Source organism: Coenobita brevimanus, chromosome 91, assembly GCF_032717465.1.
Source record: "Coenobita brevimanus isolate Jiangsu-jjx chromosome 91, ASM3271746v2, whole genome shotgun sequence".
Classification (NCBI taxonomy): domain Eukaryota; kingdom Metazoa; phylum Arthropoda; class Malacostraca; order Decapoda; family Coenobitidae; genus Coenobita; species Coenobita brevimanus.
The window spans coordinates 11,795,137-11,822,565 of record NC_137044.1 but is presented as its reverse complement, the minus strand read 5'-3'; the positions used below and the strand labels follow the sequence as shown (position 1 = coordinate 11,822,565).

General features: G+C 40.7%; 1 protein-coding gene across 10 annotated transcripts; it reads right to left on the bottom strand.

Annotated features, from left to right (window-relative positions):
* Positions 1 to 300: 300 nt before the first annotated feature.
* On the bottom strand, positions 301 to 23,078 carry LOC145411811 (deoxyribonuclease TATDN1). 10 transcript variants are annotated; one of them, XM_080281757.1, is made up of 8 exons: positions 22,305 to 22,325; positions 21,613 to 21,726; positions 20,289 to 20,357; positions 15,190 to 15,369; positions 13,948 to 14,137; positions 13,493 to 13,696; positions 7,039 to 7,242; positions 301 to 409 (listed from the first exon to the last, which is right to left on the bottom strand). In XM_080281757.1, exons 3-8 carry the CDS (start codon positions 20,314 to 20,316, stop codon positions 301 to 303), a joined length of 915 nt encoding a protein of 304 aa, XP_080137883.1. In that variant the 5' UTR covers positions 20,317 to 20,357; positions 21,613 to 21,726; positions 22,305 to 22,325. The 10 variants fall into 10 exon arrangements, with proteins under 10 accessions (XP_080137883.1, XP_080137884.1, XP_080137885.1 ...); XM_080281758.1 differs by lacking the exon at positions 22,305 to 22,325 and adding an exon at positions 22,132 to 22,192; XM_080281759.1 differs by lacking the exon at positions 22,305 to 22,325 and adding an exon at positions 22,119 to 22,179.
* Positions 23,079 to 27,429: the final 4,351 nt, after the last annotated feature.

Sequence of the window (27,429 nt, the reverse complement as noted above, 5' to 3'; positions counted from 1 at the left end):
GCCATCCATCTATCTATCTATCACCTAATCTTTACCTACCTGCTTTTCTATCAGTTCATCTACTGATACCTATATTATGTACATTTGTTCACTTAATCATTCACTTTCTCACTCCCTTCATCAGCCATCTTTTTACTTCTTAACATCCACTTATCCATGCATTAACCAAGATAGTTTTACAGCCCATGGAAAAATAATGATAAGATGTATAATATGGCAGAATTATGGGATTAGACAATACACCATTCAATACTGTTTTTTAATGAACAGTTTCAAATAGAACAGTTATAGACAGATTTATTAATCAGTTTCAGATGGAAAAAATACTTTAATTGTATTTCCATAAATAGTCTCTGCTAGTTTATTTTGATCTTCATTCTTTATGGCTGCCAGTACTTCCAAGACTTGTCTGTCGAAGAGAAATTATGAGTTTTAATATCTTACACCATACCCCCATTAGATCAGTTTATACAACCCCTTCAGCCTGCGGACATTTAACCTATTATTCTTGTTATCTCAAGAAAATATTCTTCAGCTTATGAGTGATATTTTGCATTGAAAGTAGATACAGACTTTATTAATCACTTCAGTATAAGAAGGCTTTCCTACGGTGAATAAAATTATCTGAAGGTAGCGCTCACCATCCACTCATTTGATGTAGTGCTGCTTTCAGGTGTCTGCCCTTTCCTCTTCTATATCCTTCATTCCTTCCATCCTCTTCTGTCTTTCTTTCCTTGTCCTTCTGCCTATGGGTGACTTTACACTCCCTCTTCTGTCTTTCTTTCCTTCATTCTTTCCTCTTCCTCTGCCTATGGGTGACTCTACATTGAGTGACAAGCCAATTGGTTTCCTGTACACCAGGAAACCATTTACTACGCTGGGTGGTAACCATATAGCCAAATTTTGGCACCTGGTGGATTAGTGGGTAATTATTGCACTCCAATCGGATTGAGCCAGTGAAGGTTTACATCCAGGGGTTCGTTGGGGTTGATTGCTCATGTAATGCCACTCTGGGATGAGCAAGGCTGGTCAGTCTCATCTTAAATGTCGGGACCAACTGCCTAGCCCCAGGCTCCTACGCTTCTCATGGGGCAATGTAGGATTGGATGATGGATGGATGGTAGTAATAACAACCTAAAATAACACAATCATTTTGGAGGGGTATACAACCATCTTAAATGGCAAATGTATTCTAAAAACTTATCTTTTCCAATGAAAATCTTGGATTGTCTAATACAAGCTGTCACCATCTACATGACTATATATGAGACTGTTAGGAGGAGGCTGTAACACTGGCCGAACAGGGTGGTACTCCCGAGGGGAATGGGAATGCTGGTGATAGGGAGAGCTGGAGCTCCTGTTTCACTAGCTATCTAACCATCCCCCTTTGCTGACCTTTTCAGTGTGACAGTAACATATAGAGTAGACCAGCATACTCTCCCAAACATTTCCTCTACCTATCTTATGCAATACACCACGTGCACTTTACATTTCACACAACATATCTCACTGCATTACAGGAGTTGGCGCCAGCAAGGGCATGCAGCCAGAAAACTTTGCCCCCACTACCTATTGGCGGACTTCTGGGGGGAGGCGTGACAGGGGTTCCGCCGGCATAGATCATGGGTCCAGGGCGAGATGGGGCTCGAGCCTGTGCTAGAGGGTACAGGGCATTGCGGTTCCCAGGTTGCCGCTTCCACCCAATAGAGAGGGGCCCGAACCTGGGAGTAGCGCCCCAGGAGGCTGCCCTATCAGTGGGTGTATAATGGTGGGATAGTTGCAGTGCCAAGGAGCGCTTGGAGGGTGTCCCTGCAGCTGTCCTGGCAGGGTGCCCTGAGGTCATTACCACTGCCACTGGTAAGCTGGTGGGCCAGGGGTCCCAGATCCATTGCCTAGACCTGGGACTGTGCAGTGAGTGGGGCCTATGGTATGTCTATCCTCCTTTATTAATACTGACTATGACAAAACACAAGACTAAGTTTCAAAGCAAGCCTGAGGACAGTAAATCACCCAGGGGGATGAGCATGGGTTCATGGAATGTGGGTTTGAGGGGAAGAACGGGGGAAGTCATTGAGGCATGCAGTAGGAGGTGGGTGGATGTGGCGTGTTTGCAGGAAGTCCGGTACAGGGGTGGATCAGCCAGAAAGATTGTTGGGAAGAACTGTTACTATAAGTTGTTTTGGCAGGGGGGGACAGACGGATATGGGGGTGTTGGTGTGATGGCTGCGGTGAAATGGGTGGAATATGTTATGAATGATATGAGAGTAAGCGATAGGATATTGGTATTGAAAATTCGTTTCGGTAGAAAGATAGCTGCAATTATATCGGCATATGCTCCACAGGCAGGATTGGATGAAGCAGAGAAAGACAGATTTTGGGATGATTTAATACGTGTAGTAGGTGGTATGCGGGATGATGAGATACTGGTTTTGGGAGGGGACTTAAATGGTCATATAGGTGAAGCAGCACAAGGTTATGAAAGAGTACATGGGGGATGTGCGTATGGTATAAGGAATGCGACAGGGGAAAGGATACTTGAGTTTGGGGAGGAATTGGACATGATTGTGTGTAACACATATTTTAGGAAAAGAGAGTAGGTTAAGTAATTACGTATGAGTCTGGGGGAAATAGCAGTCAGATAGATTATTATCTGGTTAGGCGGGATGATAGGAGGTTAGTGGGGGATGTTAAAGTTATAGGAAGTGAGGAGTGTGTGCAGCAGCACAAACTACTGATTTGTGATATGGTGCTTAAAGAATGAGTGATGAAAGAGAGGACTTATGTACCTAGGAGGAAAATATGGAAGCTGAAAAACCAAGTAGTAAGGGATGCCTTCTATAGTGAGATGAGGAGAGTGGTGGCTGAACAGGGAGCTGTAGACACAGGCATTAATGAACAGTACAGAGCCCTCAAGAACAATCTCTTGAGAGTTACTGATGTAACATGCAGTTGGACAAAAGGACCACCAAGACATAAAGTAACTTGGTGGTGGGATGAGGATGTAGAAGCTGCAATTAAGGAAAAAAGAAGGCTCTTCCAGGAATGGAAGAAGGGTGGTAGCAAGGAGGAATACTTGGCTGCCAAGCGTTGGGCTAGAAGAGAGGTATACAGGGCGAAGTCTGAGTCACAGAGACTTTTACTTGATAACCTAAATCATGGGGAAAGGAAAAATATTATATTTAAGGTGGCAAATCAGATGAAGAGGGATAATCGAGATATTACAGGTGAGCAGTGTGTGAAGAATGATGATGGAAGGATAGTGGTGAACAGTGGCGATATTAAAGATGCATGGAGAAAGCATTACAGCCGGTTGTTGAATGAGGAGTCTGACTGGGACAGGGAAGGTTTGGAGCCAGCAGATCCAGTGTTTGGCCCTTGGCCTTTGATTGATGCTGCTACTGTGAGTGAGGCAATAGGCAGGATGAAGGTGGGGAAGGCAGCAGGTGTGTCTGGGTTGACTGCTGAAATGTTGAAGGCCTCAGGACATATAGGGGTGAGGTTAGTCACTGACCTGATAAATAGGATTATTTATGAGTGTGTTGTCCCAGATGATCGGCTGAAGAGTGTAACTGTAAATGTGTATAAAGGGAAGGGTGATGCCCTGGAAAGAGGAAATTATAGAGGTATAAAGCTTTTAGATCAGATAATGAAAGTAATGGAGAGAGTTTTAGAAGGTATGATTAGAGAAAGAGTGAATATTGATGACATGCAGTTTGGTTTTATGCCAGGTAGGGGGACCACTGATGCCATATTTATTGTTCGACAACTTCAGGAAAAATATATTGGTAGGAGAAGGGATCTGTATTTTGTTTTTGTTGATTTGGAAAAGGCCTTTGACACAGTCCCTAGAGAGGTCGTGAAGTGGGCAATGAGAAAGCTTGGCTTGGAGGAGTGGCTGGTTAGGGTGGTTATGGCTATGTATGTGGGTGCTCGCACCCAGGTAAGAGTGAATGGATATTTGAGCGATGAGTTTTCCATGAATGTTGGCGTGCATCAGGGGTCAGTTTTGAGTCCCATGTTGTTTATCATGGTACCTGAAGCCCTCTCATGTGACTTTAGAAACTGACTCCTGTGGGAGATGTTGTATGCTGATGATTTGGTGTTGACTGCGGAAAACAAAAAGGAGGCGAAGGAATGGTTTAGGAAGTGGAGAGATGGTATGGGGCACAAGGGCTTAAGGGTAAATGCAGATAAAACAAAAGTGATGATATCTAGGGTTGGTGGCGGTACTGTCAAAGAGGAGGGAGAGTGGCCATGTGCAGTTTGCCACAAGGGGGTGGGAAGTAATTCCATCTTGTGCGGTGTTTGTGATAAATGGGTGCACAAGAGATGTAGTGGTATCAGAGGTAGACTGCGAGATAATGCTGATTTTACGTGTACGGCGTGTCGGGAAGAGCAGGTGGAGATTGTCAGGCGTGAAAGGACTGAACTTGCTGGTGAATCTCTTGAGTGTGTGGAAGAGTTTTGTTATTTGGGAGACATGTTGTGTGCTGGAGGTGGGGCTGGAGCTAGCTCTGTGGCTAGGGTGAGAAGTGCTTGGAAGAAGGTCAGGGAGTTCTTGCCTCTCCTGACATTGAGAGGACTCTCCCTATGTGCTATGGAGTCTTTGTATGCAGCATGTGTTAGGAGTGTAATGCTGTATGACAGTGAGACCTGGGCAGTAAAGGAGGAGGATATTCGCCGGCTCAGACATACAGAAATGACAATGATTGGGTGGATGTGTAGTGCGTCCCTGCGTGCAAGGTTCGGGGGGGGGGCTGGGTTTATGATGGAAGAGTTGAGAGGTAGGATGGGACTGGAGTATATTGGTGTTGTGATGAGGAGAGGTAGATTGAGATGGTCTGGACATGTGGAGAGGATGGGGGATGATAATTGGGTGAAGAAGGTGAGAATGTAAATATTGGGGGTGGGGTTATGAGGGGTAGACCGAGAAAGTGTGACCTTAGGATTAAGGGGATGAACAGGGAGGTTGCAATGGATCGTGAAGCATGGACAGCTGCCATTAGGTGACTAAGACCGACGCATGCAAGCACGTTGGAGCCTTTAAAAACGAAATGAAATGTATATACTCATGCACATGAATACCATGCCCATTCAAAACATCTGGCTAAACTGCATCCTCCATAAATCTCTTCAAAACATTTAGTCCACAGGTATAAGTTCACTATGCCATACTGAAAGATGGCCATGCCCTTTTCTACTTGAGTAGGAAATAGCCTAGTACAGCATCACATCTTTGCTGTCCCATCAACAGCACAGGGGCCTAAGCCAGGCTATTCAGTCAAAGCATTTAACCCATAATATGAGACCTATCTCTATAAAGGAAGCTGTTCTGATTGCAATGTTACTCTATTGAGATCCACACTCATTTAAATTTCCCAGGTATGGGGGTGATCGCCCTCAAGCTCCTACAGAATGCTCAGTGTTTGTCTAGCCATAATGAATGACAGCTGTCTGTCAGTGAGAGGTGATCCTTGGTCATCGAGTATGTTTCCAGTGACTCAAGTGATGAGGAGAGTGATTATATTCTAAGAAAACAACCTACATATGTGAGTGGTTGCAGGAACTCATGAATGAAACATGCTGATCTCACCACATCTACACCACAACCCAATGCACCCATGCACCAACCTGTTGCTCTTATGACCATTGCTACTGGTAATTATAACTGACATCAGAGGTTCTGGTACATGGTAAGTAGACACACAAATAATTAAAAACAAATTTCTGTAAAAGATAACTAGTGACTCAGTGACTAAGTATATGAGTGGATGTAAAAAAATAAATGAAGTAACTACGTAAAAAGTGAAAACAAAGAAACAATATATGAAGTAAGTGAAGTAAGCAGAAAATAAGTAAACAGATAATACAGTAAGTATAAACAATGAAATAACTACAAATGAAATACGTGAAGTAACTAAATAATAAGTAACTAAAAAATAATACGTACCATATAAACATGAAGAACACTGTAAGTCACTAGAAAATAAGTTCCTTCCTCAATCCACCATACATCACCACCCTCTTCCACCCTTCACCACTCTCATGTTCTTTCCAATGCTGATGCACCACTCTATCTCAACTTCTAAAATCTACAGTGAAAAAACCAAGGTGAGCTAAGGCCCCAAATTTTGCATACCAAACAATAACAATGTCCTCTTTCACACACCATAAGGAAACATGATTTACAAACTCTGAAAAGCTATGCTTTGTTATGCACAGGAGAAGGCTGAAATTCATTAAGCACATACAACTGCTCAGGTTAAACCAAGAACAACCAGTTACATGCTACCAAGTTGCATTATGTTACCAATTAATCCTAACCTCCCCTTAACCCACTAGACCACTAAGCATCTATTTCTTGACAATATGGTTAACACAAAGTCAGCAAATGGCTTTCAGGGCTATGGAAAAGCATCTGGCTTGTCATTCAGAGTATAATCACCTGAAGGCAGCACTATTTTGAGTGAGTAGGTGAGTGCCCTCATCTACCAACATTACTTTCTGTATTATACCATCCAATTCACCCACCATCCAATCCTCTACTGCCCCATGAGGAGCATAGGAGCCCGGGGCTAGGCAAGTTGGTCCTGATATTTAAGATTAAAGTGACCAGCCTCACTCATCCTTGAGCGGCATCACATAAGCAATAAACCCCAACCACACCTTGGATACAAACCTACACAGGCTCAATTCAACTGGAGCACCTTAATTACCCACTAAACCACCAGGTGCCGTAATTTGGTTATATAGTTACCACCCAGCACAGTAAATGGCTTACTGGTGTTCAGAAAACCATTTGGCTTGCCACTCAGTGTAGAGTCACCTGCAGACAGAAGAAAGAGGAAAGAAAGAAGGAAAGAAGATGAGGAAAGAAAGGACATAAGAGGAAGGAAGAAATGAAGGAAGAAAGAAAGGAAAGGACAGCCACCCGAGAGCAGCACTACATCGAGTGAGTGGATGATGAGCAACCCCATCTACCACAATACTACCAATAATGAATATACATTGCTACACCTAAAAAGATAAAGTTCTTACACTATACAGTTTGGCTCATTCCTGCTCTTAACCATGGTGCCAATCTCCCATCGCTCTTTCTTCTTGGTTGGAAAAGTAGTTCTAACATGCTTGTGACCAGCATGGGTAGGTCGGATCTCACACCACGGACAATCTGTCTCAATCATTAGCCGCTCCGATGGAATATTTGCTGCTACAGTCAGGTTCTCCTCAGTCTTCAGTGAACTGTTGGTCAGAAATATACTGACGAAATTCAATTAGTCACATGTGCACATGCACACAGCCCATGCAAGCACACACACACACACACACACACACACACACACACACACACACACACACACACACACGTAGAGGGATTCAACTGAGTAGGACGTGCGACATCGGCGCTCCGTACCGAAACAACACGGCCAGTGGCATTACCTAAATTAGTATCTTTGCATGAGTCAAGCTCTGTACCAGGTTAGACTAAATGATTTTTCATTATTAAAAGGAAAAAAAATAATAAGTTTAAACAAGACTTGTTCAAACAGTAAAGAAAAACATGACGAAAGAATATGCTGAGTCATATGAGGTTTGTTTAGACTACAACAACATGGGGATCGTAAGTATATACTTTGCACTTTTAGTATTGCAAAATGGATACATACTTTAGTAAAGCAAATTTGGAAAAGAAAAGGGATAAAAGTAAAAAGCAAAATGATGATTTCTACCAAGAACTGGTTAAAGTGGAGACTCACAATAGACTGGTTGAACGTGTAAACAAACTAGAAATGGCTTTCAAAAATGAAATTGATGAAATAAAGAAGCAGATGCACTTGCAAAAGGAAGAAATAGAAAAACTAGGAAGGGAGGCCAATAAGAAAGACACAACCATCAGTGAACTAACAGTGGAATTGAGTACACTTAGGAAGAAAGTGAGTGAAATGGCAAGTACAGTAGTCAATCACGAGAGTGTTATGGAAGAGTTAAAAAATGACACAGAGACAATTAGGCAAGTAAGCAGTCTTACTGACCAGGGCAGTGATATTGATGAGAAGATAACACAGGTGAATGAAGCTGTGCAAAGCTATAAAAATGATGTGGAAACCATGTATGCTGAAATGGTGAAAGTAAAGAAAGACTTAGAAACAAGGGTGGAGGAAAAAAGCATTAAAAAGGAAGTGAAAAGAATAATCCAAAACAATCTAAAGTTAGTCAGAGATTTAGTAGATATAAACAAATCTATAGTAATCACTGGTATAGAAGAGGAAGATCTAAAAAACAAGATCACAAGAGACAAAAAGGAGATGGCAAATGTAATGAGCTTACTGAAGGAAGTATCAGAGGAAATCTGTAGTAAAGACATAGAGGAACACAAAAGGTTAGGGAAATATGAGAAAAGCAAGACAAGACCTCTAAAGGCGACTTTCCAGAGTGTAAACACTGTGGAAGAGATACTAAAAAATGCAAAGAATCTTATGGAAAAAGAGGAGTTCAAAAATGTATGGATAAAAAGATGCCTAACACAAGAGGAACTGGAATTACTGAAAGAGAAAAGGGAGGAAGCAAAAACAAAAAATGAGGGAAGATCGGAAGAGGAGAAGAAGAAGTTTTTTTACAAAGTAATAGGATTGCAGGTACGAAAGTGGTACACAAACAGGATGGAATAAAAAGGAGGAAGGTAGTAGAACCATGTCATGACAAGTATATAAACAAGAAGATACAGTTGATGTACTCAAATGTGGATGGAATGGTATCTAAATTACTAGAGATGAATGATTATGTCAGAGAAAATGAACCACAAATGAGGCGTTGAGAATAGTAGTGACGTAAGCGCCACCTCGGACGATTTTCAGTTATGTACACCATTGTCTTCCCCCGGCCTTCCTCTGTCTGCGGCAACAACTAAACAGTCAGAATTCAACCCGGAAAATGGTCGAAAACCCTTTACCTTAGAGTGGTACCTGCGGCTCTACGCGCGTCACCCAAAAAAATGTTCTCAAGTTGACTGCCTAGCGTAAGTGCCACGGGCAGCCAATGGCATGAGGGAACTTGCTCCTACCGTTGAGTTATTATAGCACTTTCTTCCTCCTGTGCCTGGACACACAACCGAGTAGTCAGAAGACAACTCGCAACACGGTCGAAATCCCTATAGTACTGAAGGTATTACCGACCCTATGGGCTCACCCAGAAAAATTGCACTCAGAGTTTACCTGCGTGAGCGTATCCGCCAGTACCAGAAGACGCGGGGCTGAGCAGCCAATGGGAGGCGGGAATGAGCTCCCGTGACTGATGACGCCCCGTTCTCGCCTCTTCCCTTCTCCCCGACCACCACAGTCGTCCTACCTCCTCCCTCCCCACCACACTGAAATTTATTGATTTTCCTTTTTTTCTGTGTGCGTTCGTAAGAACGTTTGTGCCGGCGGTATGAGTGATTCAACGGAGAGTGAGGATGACCCCGGAGTGCCTCTAAGTAGAAAAAGAGGGCCCCAGTGCAGTGAGTGGCGGTCAAACGTGGTGAAAAAAGAGACGCAATCTAGGTGAAGCGTATGTGAGTTGGGTCAGTATGTGCAAAAGCCGGTGATTTTACGTAAAAATTTTTTTTTTAAGATCTGCCTATGGAGAAAAACGCAGTTAATGTGGCAATATTCAGATTGTGGTATATGAATGTATTACTGTATGGAAAGCCCTGCAATAGAGCTTCAATTTAAAAGAAACACGAGCTTCCTATCATATCCCACTATAAAGTTATCACAGTCTGAAGATTGCAAAACTTTAACTGCGTTTTTCTCCATTGTTTATATATGGCGTTTACGTCAGTACTATTCTCAACGCCTCAAATAATATGCCTAACTGAAACAAAATTAACACCAAGGATATCCAATGACATACTAAACTTAGAGGAATACAATATATGGAGAAGAGACAGAAATTTAAAAAAAGGAGGAGGAATTATAACATTAACTAAGAAAAATCTAAGTCAATGAAATAAAACTAGATATACCATCACAAGTAGAACTGATTGCAGTAGAGATCAACACTTCTGAAGGTAAAGTAATTGTAGCCAATTTGTACATGCCACCCAGATCAAACACATGGGAAAGAGATGAACATGAGGACCTGGCAGAGAGTACAATTCAGTGTTTAAGATCATTACTACGTAAAATGGAAGAGAAATCAGAAAGAATTATACTACCTGGGGATTTCAATACAAATATAAATTGGAATACTCTAGATATAACTAGCCAAGAAAGCTGTTGGGACCAAAAGCTCCTGGATCTCGTACAAGAGTTCTTCCTAACGCAACATGTGAGGGAAACCACAAGAAAAAGAGGACTTGATGTACCTTCAGTGCTAGATCTAATATTTACTAGGCAAGAAAATGATACTGACAGTTTAATATATCACCCTCCACTCGGCAAAAGCGATCATGCAATACTAAATTATAACTTCAGGAGAGCATATGACATAGTAAACAGCAATGACAGCTACAAAAAGAGCCTAAACTATAAAAAGGGAAATTATCAAGACCTAAAGAAGTATTTCTTAGAAGTTGATTGGGAAAATGAGCTTAGAGGACAAGATTTAAATGCTGTATATAAAAATTTCTGTGAATTTTATGAAATAGGAGTCCAGAAGTACATCCCACAGCACAAAGAAGCAGAGAAGAAAATACAGAAATGGTTCAATACAGAATGTAAAAAATCAAAAGAAAGAAGAGATTTGTTGTGGAATAGATACAGAAGACATAACAGTGAAAGGGCGTATAATAATTACAAACAGGCAAGAAACGATTATACAAGAATAAGGAGGGAAGCCCAAAAACAGTTTGAGGAGGATATAATAAATAAAAGTAGTGATCAACCAAAGCTGTTTTACAACTATATCAGAAGCAAAACCAAAGTAAAAGATATAATACAATCAATTACGGACGAGGGAATCACTTATACACAAGAGAAGGATATTTGTGAAGCACTAAATAAGAATTTCCAATTAGTTTTTACAGAAGAAAAAAATTTTGAGAGGGACTATGTGGAACATGCATGTCCACACATACTACCAGATATACAAATAGCAGAAAAAGTAATACAGGAGGAGTTAAGTAGATTAGACAGAGGAAAAGCAAGTGGTCCTGATGAAATTTCATGTCGGGTACCGTACTACGAGAATGTGCAAAGGAGTTAAGTAAACCATTATTTTTAATTTTCAAGAAATCCTTGAGTCAAGGTAAACTACCTAATATTTGGAAAAAAGCAAATATTGTCCCCTTATTCAAGAAAGGAAATAGACAAAATCCACTCAACTACCGACCAGTATCACTGACCAGTGTTGTAAGCAAGGTATTAGAAAAGCTTATAAGAAAAGCTTGGGTAAACCATCTAGAAGAACACAGTATGATAACAGAAAGACAGTTTGGTTTCAGAAAAGGAAAATCATGTGTTACTAATCTGTTGAGCTACTATGACAGAGTAACAAACACAATACAGGAAAGGGAAGGATGGGTGGACAGTATCTATTTAGATTTCAAGAAAGCTTTTGACACAGTACCACACCAAAGACTTTTATGGAAACTATACCATCAAGGAGGAATTCAAGGCAAACTGTTTTGTTGGATGCAAGACTTTCTCATACAAAGAGAAATGAGAACAGTACTAAGAGAAAACTACTCATCATGGAAAGAAGTGACTAGTGGAGTACCACAGGGTTCAGTGCTGGCACCAATCATGTTTTTAGTGTATATAAATGATATAAACAGTAACACTGGAAATGAGAGCTATCTGAATATGTTTGCAGATGATGCAAAAATACAAAGGAGAATTACTAACACAGACTCTTGTAAAGTGCTACAAGAAGAATTAAATAAACTTCATGAATGGAGTAGTACATGGCAAATGGAATTCAATGTGGACAAGTGTCATGTAATCAAGTTTGGTAAAAGTGGAAAAAGACCTGATTGGGATTATAAGTTAGGAAATAAAACCCTATACACATCAGAAAGAGAAAAAGACCTAGGTGTGATCATCAATAACAGACTATCTCCGGCTGACCACATCAGCGAGAAGGTACGGAACATGTATACACTACTTGCAAATATGAGAATAGCATTCACATACATAAATGAAGACATGCTAAGAAGGATAATAACATCATTCATTAGACCAACCCTGGAATATGCATCAGTAGTCTGGAGTCCTCATCTCAAACAGCACATAGACAAGATTGAAAAAGTTCAAAGGGCTGCTACAAGATGGATACCAAGCTTGAGGGACCTAAGCTACGAAGAAAGACTAAATAAACTGAATCTACCAACACTACAGGAGCGAAGGAAAAGAGGTGACATGATAATGCGATATAAGTGCATATCAGGGAAGGAGAAAATAGACATAAATGATTACTTAACACATGGAGAAGCATCAGCAAGAGGACACTGCAAAAAACTGCATAAGAAGAGAGGTGATAAAGACATAAGGAAATTCAGTTTCCCAAACAGAGCAATTGACCAATGGAATGCACTACCAAATGAAATAGTGTGTGCCAAAACAATTCACAAATTTAAGGATATGTACGATAAATATGGTTTAAGACACGGGACAATACGAGCTTGACTCATTCCTGTAAAGATACAATTAGGTAAGAACAATTAGGTAAGGTAAGAACACACACACACACACACACACACACACACACACACACACACACAATGCAAAACCATTTTGAAAGATAGCCCAAATGAGTACCATATCCACAAAGACACACACACACACACACACACACACACACACACACACACACACACACACACACACACAATGCAAAACCATTTTGAAAGATAGCCCAAATGAGTACCATATCCACAAAGATTTGATAAAATTTCTTATCACCTATTTCAAGTTACTTATGTCTAGACACTATCTATCTATAGCCAGACACCATAATCCCGTAAGGGGTGGCCATTTGTCTCTGAGTTAGTTGTTTTGCAGGGAGGGACACTAACCCTCTGCCAACCCACTTGCTGACATGGAGGGAACATGTATGGGTTGGTTATATGGTTACCACCCAGCGAAGTAAATGGTTTTCCAGCTTACAGGTAACCATTAGGCATGTCACTTAATGTAAAGCTACGTGAAAAGTAAAGAGTAATAAAAAGTGTGAGAAAAAATGTGAGCAAAAGGAAGAGAGGAGGGCATACACACCAAAGCTTAAATTTCATTGACATGTGTTTAAACAACCGCACTCGAAGCTTCTCTTATTATTGTACCTCAAATCACTAATCCCTCCCACAACACAAGTTGCTTTTACTGAAGTACTTTTTCACTCCCTTTTTACACCCTGTTCTTGGTGTTACAATACTGTGTTTACAGTACCTCATATTCCTATCAGCTTTGTTTCTTTGAACTCTCTTACTCAACTCTTCACTCATCATGATTTCACATGCCTAAACCAGCCTTAACACAACATTGTCAATTATACCTAGTTTTAAAAGCTTTAATACCATCCATTTAGTCCAATGTAGAGATCCAAATCCAGTATCTGCTGAGCTTCTTCCCGGTTGCCATCAAAGGAGTGGACTACACCACCTGTAAGCTTCTCTCGATGGTCTGTCAATATCTTAACTAGGTCGGAAGCAGAATTACGGCAATGTAGAAACAAAGGCAAACCAGTCACCTCAGCTACACTTAGCTGTTTCTCAAAGTACCTAGAAAAAGGAAAGAGGTTGATGGCTGATGACCATGAAACACAGTACTGTACTCTGAGATGTATGATCATGAGATGTAACATATATCCATCAGTGAATTAACAGTACAGGGTATTTGTACAGTTGGACTGCAGTTAACTATATGAAAAGACAATGCATATGATGTGATGAGTTATAGTAGGCTGCATCTTTTATGAAAAATGTTAAATAAACTACAGTACATACGATAATGATGCACCAAATTCACTCACTTCCGTTGTACATCAGGAGGGCAAAACTGTGTGCGGTCATAATCAAGGCCACACTCCCCAACAGCCACCACCTTGTCTCGGTTGTCAAGTGTCAGCTGCAACAGGCTCTCCAGGTAGGTGTCAGGTTCTGTGTCTTTTTCAAACTCTCCACATCGTGTTGGATGACAACCAACTGTGCTATACAACCGGTCTGCCATTTAAAAGATCTTGTTTGTCATCATTTACATCATTCAAGCTAACATATTCATGGTCATAAATATGATAGGGGTAACTGAACCATAAAGGATCAACAGCTATTTTACTGAAGTGTGCTGATTTACTTTCTTTACTGTACTGTTTACATAACTGATACCCAATATAGAACCAGTGTTACTATAGATTCTGAAGATTTTAATCTTTCAGCAGGGTCTCTTATACTTAATAATACTGAAGTTTATCTGTCCTAGAGTGACAGTGGGTGTTTACTGCCTTTCCCATTTCCTCAATCTGCAGTCAAGCTCCCAAGGCTAAGAGTGAGTAGAATAATACCGTTTTGAAGCTTATCTGTCCTACAGTGACAGTGGGTGTTTACTGCCTTTCCCTCTTACTCCATCTGCAATCAAGCTCCCAAGGATAAGAGTAAGTGAGTGAGTTACTCTGCGACACACTGTTGGCTGGCCATACATATGGACTCTGCACACCACATCACACCCACTCGTCTCACAAGGAAAAGAATTCTTTGACAGAACCTGAATAAAGATCTTTGGGTGCTCCTGGCTGAAACTCCTGGATTTTTGCAGTTCTGCCATACTGCAAACTCCTGCCTATCAGAATTCCTTTATTCCCTGATTAGTTTCCCCCCAAACTTCAACATACAGCTGTTCACGTCCAACTGTTAAAGACTTTCTATGAATGAAGGACACCTATAATCTAGTGTATGGATTTTATCTTAATCTGTGCTTCTTCCTTCTATTCATCTAAAAAAAAAAAAAAAAAAAAAAAAAAAAAAGATTTGAAACCAGGTGAGCCATACGGCACAACAAAAAATATTCATCACATCAAATCTTTTTTCAACCCACATCATCTCATCTAAATGCAATCAAATTTGTTCTTCCTCTTGGTTTCACACAATGTCTTCCCTGAACATATTCAATCCTTACCCTCTTTTTCATTCATCATGCATTCTTCCTATTATCTACCCAACCATTCATGCTGGAGAAGTGAAGCCCTGCATGAGAAGAGTGAATAATTTCCTTGGATTACCATTTGTTTTAGCCAGTTCAAGTGCTGCTCTGCTGTCTGAGAGACTAGTGCCCGTGATGATCATCCTCTTCAACCCTCCTTCCCAGGCTCGTTTCAGCACATCATTCAAGTCAGCCTCATGCTTCTTACTACCATGATATATTCCTTGGTACATTTCATCAGTTAAATTTGCACCAATGTCTGCAAAGAAAGAGGAAATAAAGGAATGCATACATGCAGTAAATAAGATTTGACTGCAATAAAACATCTCTATACAGTACAGGCATACGCCAGTTTAACAATGCAATTGGTTGGGGTAAAAACCCATTGTTAGGTGGGGTATCAAATATCGGGGTAAATTTAACATGTAGGCTAATGGGATGTGTTTTTCAGTCATGGGTTCCCCCCCCCCAAGTCTAAAACCCACCCAAATGAGCCCAAAAATAAGTTTAAAACCAATCTAAACAGCCTAACAGCTGTAAATGAAGGAACAAAAACCCTAACACCTGTAAATAACTCACTAAAACCAACAAATAAAATCTGAAAATTGTCAAATACAGGTCTGGAAAAAATAAAACTTAGTAAACTGTACCCTAAAATGAAAATATTCACCCCACTTATCACTAAAACACATTAATCTAAGTCTAAAAACAGTTTATAAATCAACCTTAACACACAGTTTTAGTCTAAATATATAATCAAAATCGGTAAAAAAAAAAATAAAAACCCATCGTTAAACCGGGTTTTGACCAGCATTAGGAGGGGTATGGTGGTATTTCTACCCACACCGTTCAGCCAGGGTATCGCAACTAAAGGTATCATACACCATTATACCCGTATTAGAATAACTGGGGAAGACTTAATAGGATAAAAGCAAATAAATGATAAAAGATTATCACACTTTTTCTGAATTCTGGATATACAGTATATGGTACAAAAATGACTATGGCCCAAAACATTTGAAAGTTCAGTGCAATCACTTGAATCTGAGACACTACAATATACCGTAGAGTGGGGTTACTTGCCATTCCAGGTGCTACATGGCACACTTTTTGTTATACAATAAAATTTGTTTTAACATTTTCAACCAAAAATAAATACCGTAACATCTATACCTTGCATTTGGCAATTTTTTAAGTACTAGTTATGACATTTACTTAGAATAATCATTTTTGGAAAATTATCGAAACTATATTTTCTGATTTCGCAATTTTCTGTATTTCTCCAGCTAAGGTATGTGGAGAAAATAGCACTAAACATGTGAAATTTTGATCTGTTATGCACATACCCCTTCTGAGTAATCCATGCAATTTTGGTCACTTTATGTTTCCTCGCTTTTTTTATTACTAATTTTTTATACACCCCTAATATGACACTGTTAGAAAAGTTAAGGTACAATGGCAAAGGCAAGGGACACAGACATTTGAGGGCCTGAACGAAAGCTCAACTGGTATGAAATTTGGATAAAAAACTATAATACCAGTACCACTTTTTTTTTTTTTTTTTTTTTTTGCATCCGACTCAGGGCAAAGGCTTCAGAGCCAATCCCAAGGCCTAATAGTCATCCTACGTCTCCACATGTCACCACTTCGGCGCTAACACCCACCGCCCATATCGATTACATCCTAGGGCTGTCTCATACAGGACTGATCTACTGGTATTAACGAGGGTGTCTTTACAACATGTCGGCGTGTCTTCTGGTAGATCAGTAAAGTCCACTTTTCATTAAATTCAAATCTATAAACCGTTCTGCCGCAGCGGGGATTTGAACTGAGGTCCGTTAGGACTGCAGGCCACCTCTCTACCATTTGTGCCATCGTCTCCCAAATATGCTGTATAAATACTAATGTACTGTGGTAAAATACTAAATCCACTGAATTAACTCCCAGTGTGATGTTACAGTGAATGGAATTGGTGAGAGAGTTCAAATACCTGGGTACAGTGATAGAGAAGAGAGGAAAATATGCAAAAGAAGTTGAAAGTTGAGTGACACAAGGAAGGCCTTGATAAGAAACAGAGACTTGAGTGCTGCAGCTGCACGAGGCTTACATAAGGGAGTGTTAGTGACAACTTTTAACATATGGATGTAAGACTATGGTGTGGCAAGAAAATGAAAAGAGTAAGAGCAGTGGAGATGGGACTGCTGAGGAATGTATGTGGAGTACAGAGAGTGGCGAGGATACGAAATAATGTGATTCATGAAAGGTGTGGAGTGAGGAAGTCAGTGGACACCAGAATCGAAGAGAGTGTACTGAGATGGTATGGTCATGTGGAGAGAATGGTGAAAAACGCATATCTGAGCGAATCTGGAGGAGGGAGGAGGCGAGGTAGGCCAAGGAGAAGGTGGAGAGATGTGGTGGATGAGTACATGAGGAAGAGAGGTTTGGATGTAGGTGAGGCTAGGGAACTGATGTGAGATCGAGCTGGCTGGATGAGTGTTGAGGAGAAGTGCATGATCAGAGATTTTGACATCCCTTTTAACGTGGCAGCATCCAGACTGACTCAATCGGATACGTTTATGTGAAGCTACAAAACGTAGTGAATGTTTTTGGTGTATCCGATAGAGCTAGGATTCCGGGGGCTTGAATGATGAATGAAAGGAAGCGTGGCCCATTGGACTGGGCAAATTTGGGCTGTCTGGACATTGCTACTCCTCAACCTACCCTTAGGTGGGAAAGGAGGTCCAAATGATGATGATGAAACAATACTCTATACAGGTATACACATTAAAGTGTTAAAACATGTCAAAAACCAAATAAAGGAGACTTTTTTTTTTTTTTTTTTTTTTTTTTTTTTAAGGCAACCACATAAATCTAAGTTAGCATTTTTATGTAGACAGCCAAATAGCCCCCTACCCTGGGCCATTTGGCATTGCACTTTAGCATCTATTTTTAAATGTAATATATTTTTGCATTATTCTCTTTTTACCTTGCCATCTCAAGGGCTTACTTGATGTTACATTTTGATGGATCAATAATAAAATCTGAACAGTAATTTTTAAAGTTATTTACAGTAAAAGTCCAATTCTTCGGCATCCAATTCCCCGGCAAATCTGCCATTTCGGCAGTTTTGAGAAATAGTCCCATTTACGAAAATCTCTGATCATTCGGCAGATTTTCCGATTTTTTTCGTCCCCTCTACTGCTGGGGACTTCTTCCAACAGTAGCAGAGTCCAATCAACCCCTTCTATTGTACATATGTAAATAAGGAACCTACTATAAGTTTAGGTAAGTGCATGTGAACTTGTAGGCCTACTGTATCATTACATTTATATACAGTATGTTCACTAATTTCTTTATTTTTCATATTCATGTATAGTACTGTATTCATTACAGTATTGTACAGTATCAAACAGTATACAGTACTCTCTCCAAGCACATTTGTAATGATATGAGTAGTGATGATAGTGTTCACCGAAACATATAAGGTATTGAGTGGGTAGGGTTTTTGATAATTCGGCAATTTTGATATTTCGGCACTAGCCTGGTCCCATAGATGCCGAAAAATAGGACTTCTACTGTACCAAAAAACTTTTTTTGTGCCAAATAACCCCACTCTATGGCACGGTACTGTATGCCCATACTATAGTCGCAGCGCACGATTCTCAGGTTGTCATTATCGAACCTTGGCCACCTACCATGCAAAAGTGCATCCGATTTCATATCGTATAATACACGAATCATATTATTATGCACGAATATATTATAAACGAATATTATTATATCATCATCATCGCCAGACACCATGTATCCCAAACGGGGTGGCCAAGGGCTTAGAGTTAATTGTTTTACAGGGAGGGGCACTAATCCTCCACCAACCCCACTTGACACGTAGGGATGCCAACAGCATCTGGTGTTCCCAGGCGGTCACCCATCCAAGTACTAACCAGACCCAATGTTGCTTAAACATATTATACATGAATCACATGCGTCATATTAGTCTATACACGAAATCAGAAGCATTTTTGAATGGTAACGTAGGTTGCCAGGGCACAATAATAACAACCTCTGAGTAGCGCGCCGCGACTATAGTAGGGAGTAGTGATGTATCAGATATCCGCCTCCGCCTCCACAGTGAAAATAATGTCCACATTACTATCCCCATCTTCAGACAACAAAAGCTCCGCATCATTATCCGCCACAGTGTTTTCAGATAATAAAAGCTCCGCATAATAATCTGCCTCTGCATCAAAGAACCACAGAGGTTGCTGATCTCCACCCATCCAATATATCTCCTTTCTCTTTTTGTCTTAATTCTTTTTCTCTCTCCTTTTGATCCACAACTCTCCTCTCCATTCCTCTCACCTACCAGTCCCTCTTGGTCTTTCTGCTTTCTTCTCTATTAGCTCTCTTCCTCCCTCCGTCTCTCATTGTTCCTCTTTTCTCTCTCTCTCTCTCCCCAAATCAGCATATATCAAACTATAATTTACCAGTGACTCTCAGTGTACAGTCGGCAGCAGTTCCACGGTGTACAGACAGGCATCAAATTTTGGACAAGGTGGCAGTGATCAATTTACCTATGATGTATGATGAGTTGGGTCCCCATCCCGCATCCTGGTAACACATTTAAGTGTACACTTAAGTGTGGCTGAAACTCATCACTCTATACTGCATAAATGTACTGTAATACTGTATGTGTAAAAAAAAAATCCGCATCCGCAACCGCGGACATGAAGGTAAAAATACAGTAATCCGCAGTTGTGTCCGCATCCGCAAAAATTAATATCTTAACCTCCGCAGTTTTATCCGCAACTGCATTTTATGAGAAATAGATATACGGCTCCGCCTACGCCAAGCTCTAAAATCTGGTATCCGATACATCACTAGTAGGGAGTTAAAACAGGTACAGTAAATAATGACCCCCAAAATACACATTCTTGTTAATGAAGCTAAACAAATTTATAAAGCCAAAAAACGTAAACATGAGTTATTCCACACCATAATCAGTTATAATGGACTGAGTCAAATATAAGAAAAGATAGTCTGGTAACTAACTAGGTATACAAGGTCCAGGCTATGCAAACCTGCAGAAGTGGAGTTTTACTGTACCAAGATACTGAAGCATCTTGTCAAAGATGCAATCTTTACAACATTTATAAACTTTGCAGTCAATTAACTTACCAACAAACCTTTGAAGAGTTTTATTCATCTTCAGTAGCAACTTTGAAGAATTCTTGATCGATAGTTACTCTGAAAGACAAATCTATGTAGCTATGGTAATACTTCCAGGAGACATTCAAAGGATAATGAATGTTACAACACTGCAAAGAACATCAAATGCTTAAAGATGCAATGGTCTCAAAGCTAATGGTTATAATGATTTTGACCTGCAGCACAGAAAGCCTAAAACACAAATAACCTGAGCATTAAATACTGTAGCTACATAAAAATACATGTACAGGGTATATCATTCCAGCTCTAAGAGAAAGTCCACTTTTCCATCATCAATCCCTAACAGTCACTAACCCATCATCATCTGTAGCCACCAATCACCACCATCAGGTATTTAAAAAAAAAAAAAAAAAAAATCACCATCAATTACTAACAACCATCAAGAAGTGGATAGCCAGTCTAGTACTGTTGGTCAACTGAGCTGGCTTGAAGGACATACCGTACACATTGTTGCACAACAATGGCTGCAGCAGAGACCTTTGGGATAGGAAATGAGAAGAGAAGCAGCTCAAAATTGCAATACATGGAGAGCTGCCATTAATGGAAAAGATCTACACATGCTAGCATGATCAATGCACTCTAAACATAAACCTACCTGTGAAATAAACAGAAATGCATGGTCCAATTAAATAATGAATACTGAAAACAACTGCATATGGACTGTGAAAGGCTCAACTAGTAAAGTACTGTTCTCTGCTGCTTAAAGTAAGGTATTCATTGGTATTGTTTCAGAATTATGCCCAACTAACAGACACCAAAATTTACAATCTATCACTTAGTTTATATATATAAATCTAAGGAATTTCTCTTCAACAGATATTGAAATTAATTTGTATGTACTTAAGTATGAGTGAAGGAAAAAAAATCTCTAGCTCCTAGTTAATCTATTACTGCAGCAACATTAAAATAAAGTTAGGTTCCAATGCATTTGGTTATGTTTGGTTAATTTTTAATGTAAACCCAATAAAAGATGAAGACAGAAGTAGAAAACCCTCCCCACCCCATACTTAAAAAAAAAAAAAAAAAAACCACTTCTAACACCTGCTTAATGTACAACTGCACATATAAGTGATGAGCATATTAATTTCATTGCAAACTAGACAGGTAAATTCAGAACATTACCCATTCCTTTTGCTACCTATATTTAGTATTTTCAGCAGTAAACACATACACTGGAGAAAATCTACCTGACGATGGCCTGACGAAAAGGGTGGCCATTTGTTTTTGTGCTAGTTATTTAACAAAAAGGGTCACTAATCCTCCACCAACCAACTTGTTGACACGTTAAGGAACACGTATTGGTTGGTTACATGGTTATCACCCTGTGTTGTAACTGGTTTCCTAGTTTACAGGAAACCAATAGGCTTGTCACTCAATGTACAGCTACCTGTAAAAAAGGAGTACAGTATATAATAAAAGTGAAAGGAAGGATGGGAGAAAGTGGAAAAGTGGACACAGAAAAAGAGTGATAAAGGTTAAAGAAGTAGGCAGCACTACACCATATGAATGGATGATGGTCGCCACCACCTACCACAAATAAGAAAAAAAATGCTGACACATATTGGGTCAAATTGAAGAATGTGTCCTATGATTGTGCTTTGTCTCATGAACATGTAATTCAACGTTCGTGGAGTCAGCATTCTCCTCAACTAACTGCACTGCACGAGCACCATCTGTCAAGAGCAACTCGTCATAAATGGGGATGTGCGGGCAATACGGTGTTTATCTTAACCAGTGGCACTTAGAAATACACTGACTACGAACAGACAAGTACTGTACAATCAACTATTACAGGGTTGGCTTCACAAATTATCAGGTGCTCCAAACCCGTCTCCTTTGGAAGTTGACAGTTGTCAGACTACTATTTGCCACCCGAGACGAGCGTCGCCGTAAATCCACACCTTGGTATTACAGTATATACAGTACAAGTGAAATATATATACAAATGATATATCAGTGACCCACACTGGTTCTGACGACTTTTTTCCACACTGTCTCGTTTGACAAAATACGTAACGTTGGTACAACTGATATATAATAAATATGATTATTGCGAGAGAAAGTATGAATAATGAAATTAAACTTATCCTGATTGATGTGCACGGAAGTTAAATGTTTAATATACCAAAATAAATCTTTATTACATGCTGAAAAGTAACGAAGCAAGAGACATTCACATCCAACAGAAAATAAAAAGAAACCATATAACTATTACACTCATTAGTCTCTCCCTGCACGATACAAGATTATACATAGGCAACCAAGCACATATCTGCATCAGTTTCTCCACACTTTGCATAACAGCTGTTTCGGCAATCCAATTATAGATTATATTATCCGTGAAGTCATTGCTGGCCATATACTACGCCAAACTCGTTCGAAGTTCAACTATACATGATTTATTGAGAAATACTTTGCTGTCCCTCAACACTTTTAAGTATGACTGCATGCGTTTGGCATTTGCCTTGTAAAATTATAATTTGTTAAACAGCATATTTGCAACGATACTGCGGCCGGGTGCAGGTAGACAATGGTCCACGACGAGTTTTTAGGGTATTATGCACAAACGATATATTTTAAATCAGTGAACTGTGATAGATATAACAATATATGTTAATGCGCCGTATGTCAAAATCTCACTTACAGCACAAATACAGCATAAATAGGTACCGTGGAAATTTTTCATTTTCGCGGAATGACTTCCTCCTCTTTCACATCTAGGGCCTTCGTTCAGTTGTTGGGTTCATTGCCGCGTCAGCAGACGATTTCCACGAAACGACAACCATGCCCGAGACTGGAAAAAAAAAAAAAAAAAAAAAAAAAAAAACTTTGTATCCAGCTTTTCTTGCACACTTGGCTTCTCCAGAGTGTTACCTATCTATCTGTAGCCACACGCCATAATCCCGTGAAGGCTGGCCGTTTGTCTTCGAGTTTGTTTTACGGGGTGAGGCACTAACCCTCTGCCAACCCACTTGCTGACACGTAGGGAACACGTATGGGTTGGTTATACGGTTACTACCAAGCGCTGTAAATGGTTTCCTGACTTAACAGGAAACTATTAGGCTTGAAACTCAATGTACTGCGACATGAAAAGGAAAGGAGTACCCATAATAAAAAGTAAATGGAATGATAGGAGAAATAGAAAGAGAGGACGGTAGACACAGAAAAAGAATGATAAAGATGAATAAGGAAGAAGGAAGCAAGCACCACTACATCAAGTGAGTGCATGATGGTCACTACAACTTACGACCTGTGTTGTACCCCAAATCATATTTTGTTACCCTAACAGAGTCCTTGTGAAACCTGCTTGGATGCAACCACCATGTAAACTACACATGGACAGTAGCCCTGTTTTTTTTTTTTTTTTTTTTAATAGGGAAATGAATTTCCCCAGCTAGGCCTTAATAGATCATATAGCCCCACTAGGTGACGGGAGAGCACTACCTCTCCCAGCATGGCACCTATCCAGGCAGGGTATCACAAGTATGCTGAGACAATGGTACCTACCATGTCACAGTTTCTCTGCCCATGTCAATCACTTTCGTGCTGTTTGGTTTCTGGAATGTTCAGGCATAACTTGTGTCACTACCACCAAGCTAAACGAACTGTAACTTGTGAGATATACATCAAACCCCTCTCCAATTGTTGCACAGAATCCAGCTCACTTTTACCTCATGGAGATTTTCTGATTTCCTTTCCACCAGTTGATCTCACTGGTCTGGCCTTACCCTGCGTCATATGCACTGTGCTTATTTGCACTTCCAAGTTTCTGCCTCTGTTATTATGTTCCCTCCATGCACTCCTGGTTTCTGCAGCTCTCAACTACCATTGTCATCATCACCCTGGCCTCCTTTCCTGCCTGAGATTAGCCTAGGATGAGGCTTGATTCAGAAATGAAGAAAAAGCCTGGTAGGGGAGAGATCTAGCAAAAGTCTGCACAAATAAATGGGTCACACTCATTCATTCACCATTCAAGCTCTCAGAGTCCTGCCTCCACTCAGAGGGATACACCGCTCGCTGGTGCAGTGGTAACGTTCTCGCTTGCCAACTGGTGGACGGGAGTTCGAGCCTCGCTCAGGTTGCGAAAAGTTTCACTGACGAAGTGGGTGGTTACTGTCCCCCTTGAGCAAGGGGACGGGTGTGTGCGTGTGTGAAGGTCACAGCCTTGCCCTTAGATCGGACTATATGAGCTCTCAGCTCCCTTCCGGGAGGGTAAAAAATATGATGATCACGACCATCAAGTGATCCTGACCGACCCGGTGAATTACATCCATACTTAAACACTTCACATTAACTATCAGACAGAATCAATCCGATGATTACCACATCACTGGGTAAAAACTTACGCCAAACCCCTGTAGTACATTACTTCATACAAAATTCTACAACCACCGCGATCCACTGTCAGCTCTTCCTCCAATCATCCCCAGATATCACCTTGTGCCCCCAAACTTCGCCCCCACAACATCCTGGAGAGTGGTCAAAACCCTTGGCTCTGACCACCTCCCAATCATCATCACTGCCAAAACCAGAATTACCCCAGATGGCCGCAGACACACACACACTAATTATAAGAGAGCCAACTGGGAGGCGTTCACAACTGAAACAGAACAACACTCTGAAACATTAAACAGTACACCCATCACAAACATCACCACTGTGCACACTTCCAATACAATTATTCAAAACACACACAAAAGATACATCCCTAGAGGTAACAGAAGGAGACACGACCCCAACTTCACACTAGAAATTTAAGACCTCATCAGTCAATGCAACACACTACATTCCCCAACACCCCATAAACAAGACATCATACAAGAAATACAAGAACTCAACACTCAAATAAACATTAAAATATCAGAACAGCAAAACTAAATTGAAATAATTATCTCCAAACACTTGATCACAAAACAAATACCAGCAAACTCTGCAAAACACTAAACAGCATCACACTTTCCAACAGCAACACTACACAATCACATGCTGCCATCACAACAGACACCATACCCTCACACAAACAACAAGCAAACACTCTCATCAATCACTTTTCACGTCAGCCATCTAAGCCCCCACTGCGACGACCAACGTGGTATCCAATGTGAGAGACATTTCTCCACAGACCCAGACTTCGCATCATTCATTTACAACCAGACGAACCTTAAGCACTCGTCTACCTGTGGACCAGACAACATAAGCAACATACACCTTAAACACCTTGGACCACAAGACATACAAGCACTCACCAACACATCAAACTACAGCTACTCACACAACATAATACCCAACATCTGGAAGCATGGCACAATCATCACTAGCCCCATAGCCAACAAAGACCCCACGTTACCTTCCTCACACTGCCCCATCACACTCCTCTGCACCCCCTCCAGTCACTGAATGAGTGGTATTACAACTAGTTACACCTCACATCCCCCTAGCCCCATCATAACATGGTTTTTAGGCCACTACACTCCACAAACAATCTTCTTACAGACCTTACACAAAAAGTTTTTTATGGCATCAATTCAGCTAGGCCACCATATAAAATACTCCTAGTCACACTAGACATTCAAAGCTTTTGATGCCATCCCCCGCCACAACCTCACAAACATAATATTCAACAAAAACATGCACAATAACACAAAAAGATGGCTGGCAAACTATTTACCATGCAAATGTGCACATGCAAAATTTGCCGGTCAGTCATCATGCATCAGAAACTTCACAAACAGCATTCCCCAACGATCGGTTTTGTCCCCTACTCTCTTTAACCGCTACATGCACGACATACCCACACCACACACATACCACAAATACACATAGCTTTCTATGCGGATGACATTACACTTACATGTACACACCAAAACGCAAAGACAGCTGCATTGAGCAAGGGGACGGGTGTGTGCGTGTGTGAAGGTCACAGCCTTGCCCTTAGATCGGACTATATGAGCTCCCAGCTCCCTTCCGGGAGGGTAAAAGTTGACGATCACGACCATCAAGTGATCCTGACCGACCCGGTGAATTACACATCGTCCAACCTTACCTCAACACACTACACCAATGGTTCACCACAAACATTCAAAATAGCCCCAGCCAAATCTACTGTGACCCCTCTTACAAACTGGACAGCAGAACACGGTTGCATTCCACACCTCACCATAAACAACACTCCCCAACCACACACACAAACACACACAAAATCTTTGGTGTAACATACAATACATCAATGTCATTTAAACAACACATCATGAACATTAAAGATAAATGAACACCAAGACTCAGTGCCCTAAGGTCACTTGCCCATACAACATTTGAACACAACAAACCACCACCACAGTACACAAACAATATGAATTATGCAAGCCCTGCTTGGGCTGCTAACCTCACTAAAACACTCTACAGGCAATACGGAACAAGGACCAAAAAATAATCACAGGCTCCACAGCTACTACACCCACAGACCACCTACACCAAGAAGCCAAAGCCTTCAAAGTCAAAGATCATCTAGATATGAGAGGCACACAAATTCTTGCCGCAGGCTCCACAAACCCATACCATCCACTACACTACACTACATGGCAGCATACCCACACACACCAAGGAACATCAAAATAACATCCAGTGCATGATATCATACACAAATACTGTTATCTCTCCCCCCTCACTCACCTCAAACCTACGTCCAGAAGCATATCCATAATCAAATCACTCGCCGCTCCATTCAGTCACTTAACCCGCAGCGTCCCGTTGACGTGAATGAACGTCCACACGTTTTGTCACTGCCAATTTCGTTGACGTACATAAACGCGAATCAATTGCAAGGTCCCTAATTTGCACAATTTTCAATTTTCACGAGTATTTTTTGGTACGTATACATGGGACACCTTTCTCTACAAGATGCCAGGCAGGGACAATGCCTTACCCAGCATAACTCCCCCCCCCCACACGCCAGTCTCGGCAATTCACCTGTTACCAGTGATCTGGCCAGTAAAGACATGTCGTGCCACGGTACGAATTCAGAGCCAGAGTGATTCCCCAATCGATGACAATGTTGACGACAAACTTTACATAGCAATAAAGGAAGAAACAG

Excerpts from the sequence above, each read along its gene's own strand:
- LOC145411811 (XM_080281764.1), bottom strand. The coding sequence starts at position 20,316 with ATGAATAAAACTCTTCAAAGGTTTGTTG. Across the intron at positions 14,138-15,189 it reads TGAACTGGCTAAAACAAATG|ACCGGTTGTATAGCACAGTT; the intron begins GTAATCCAAGGA and ends TTTAAATGGCAG. Across the intron at positions 410-7,038 it reads AATGAGCCAAACTGTATAGT|ACAAGTCTTGGAAGTACTGG; the intron begins GTAAGAACTTTA and ends TCTCTTCGACAG.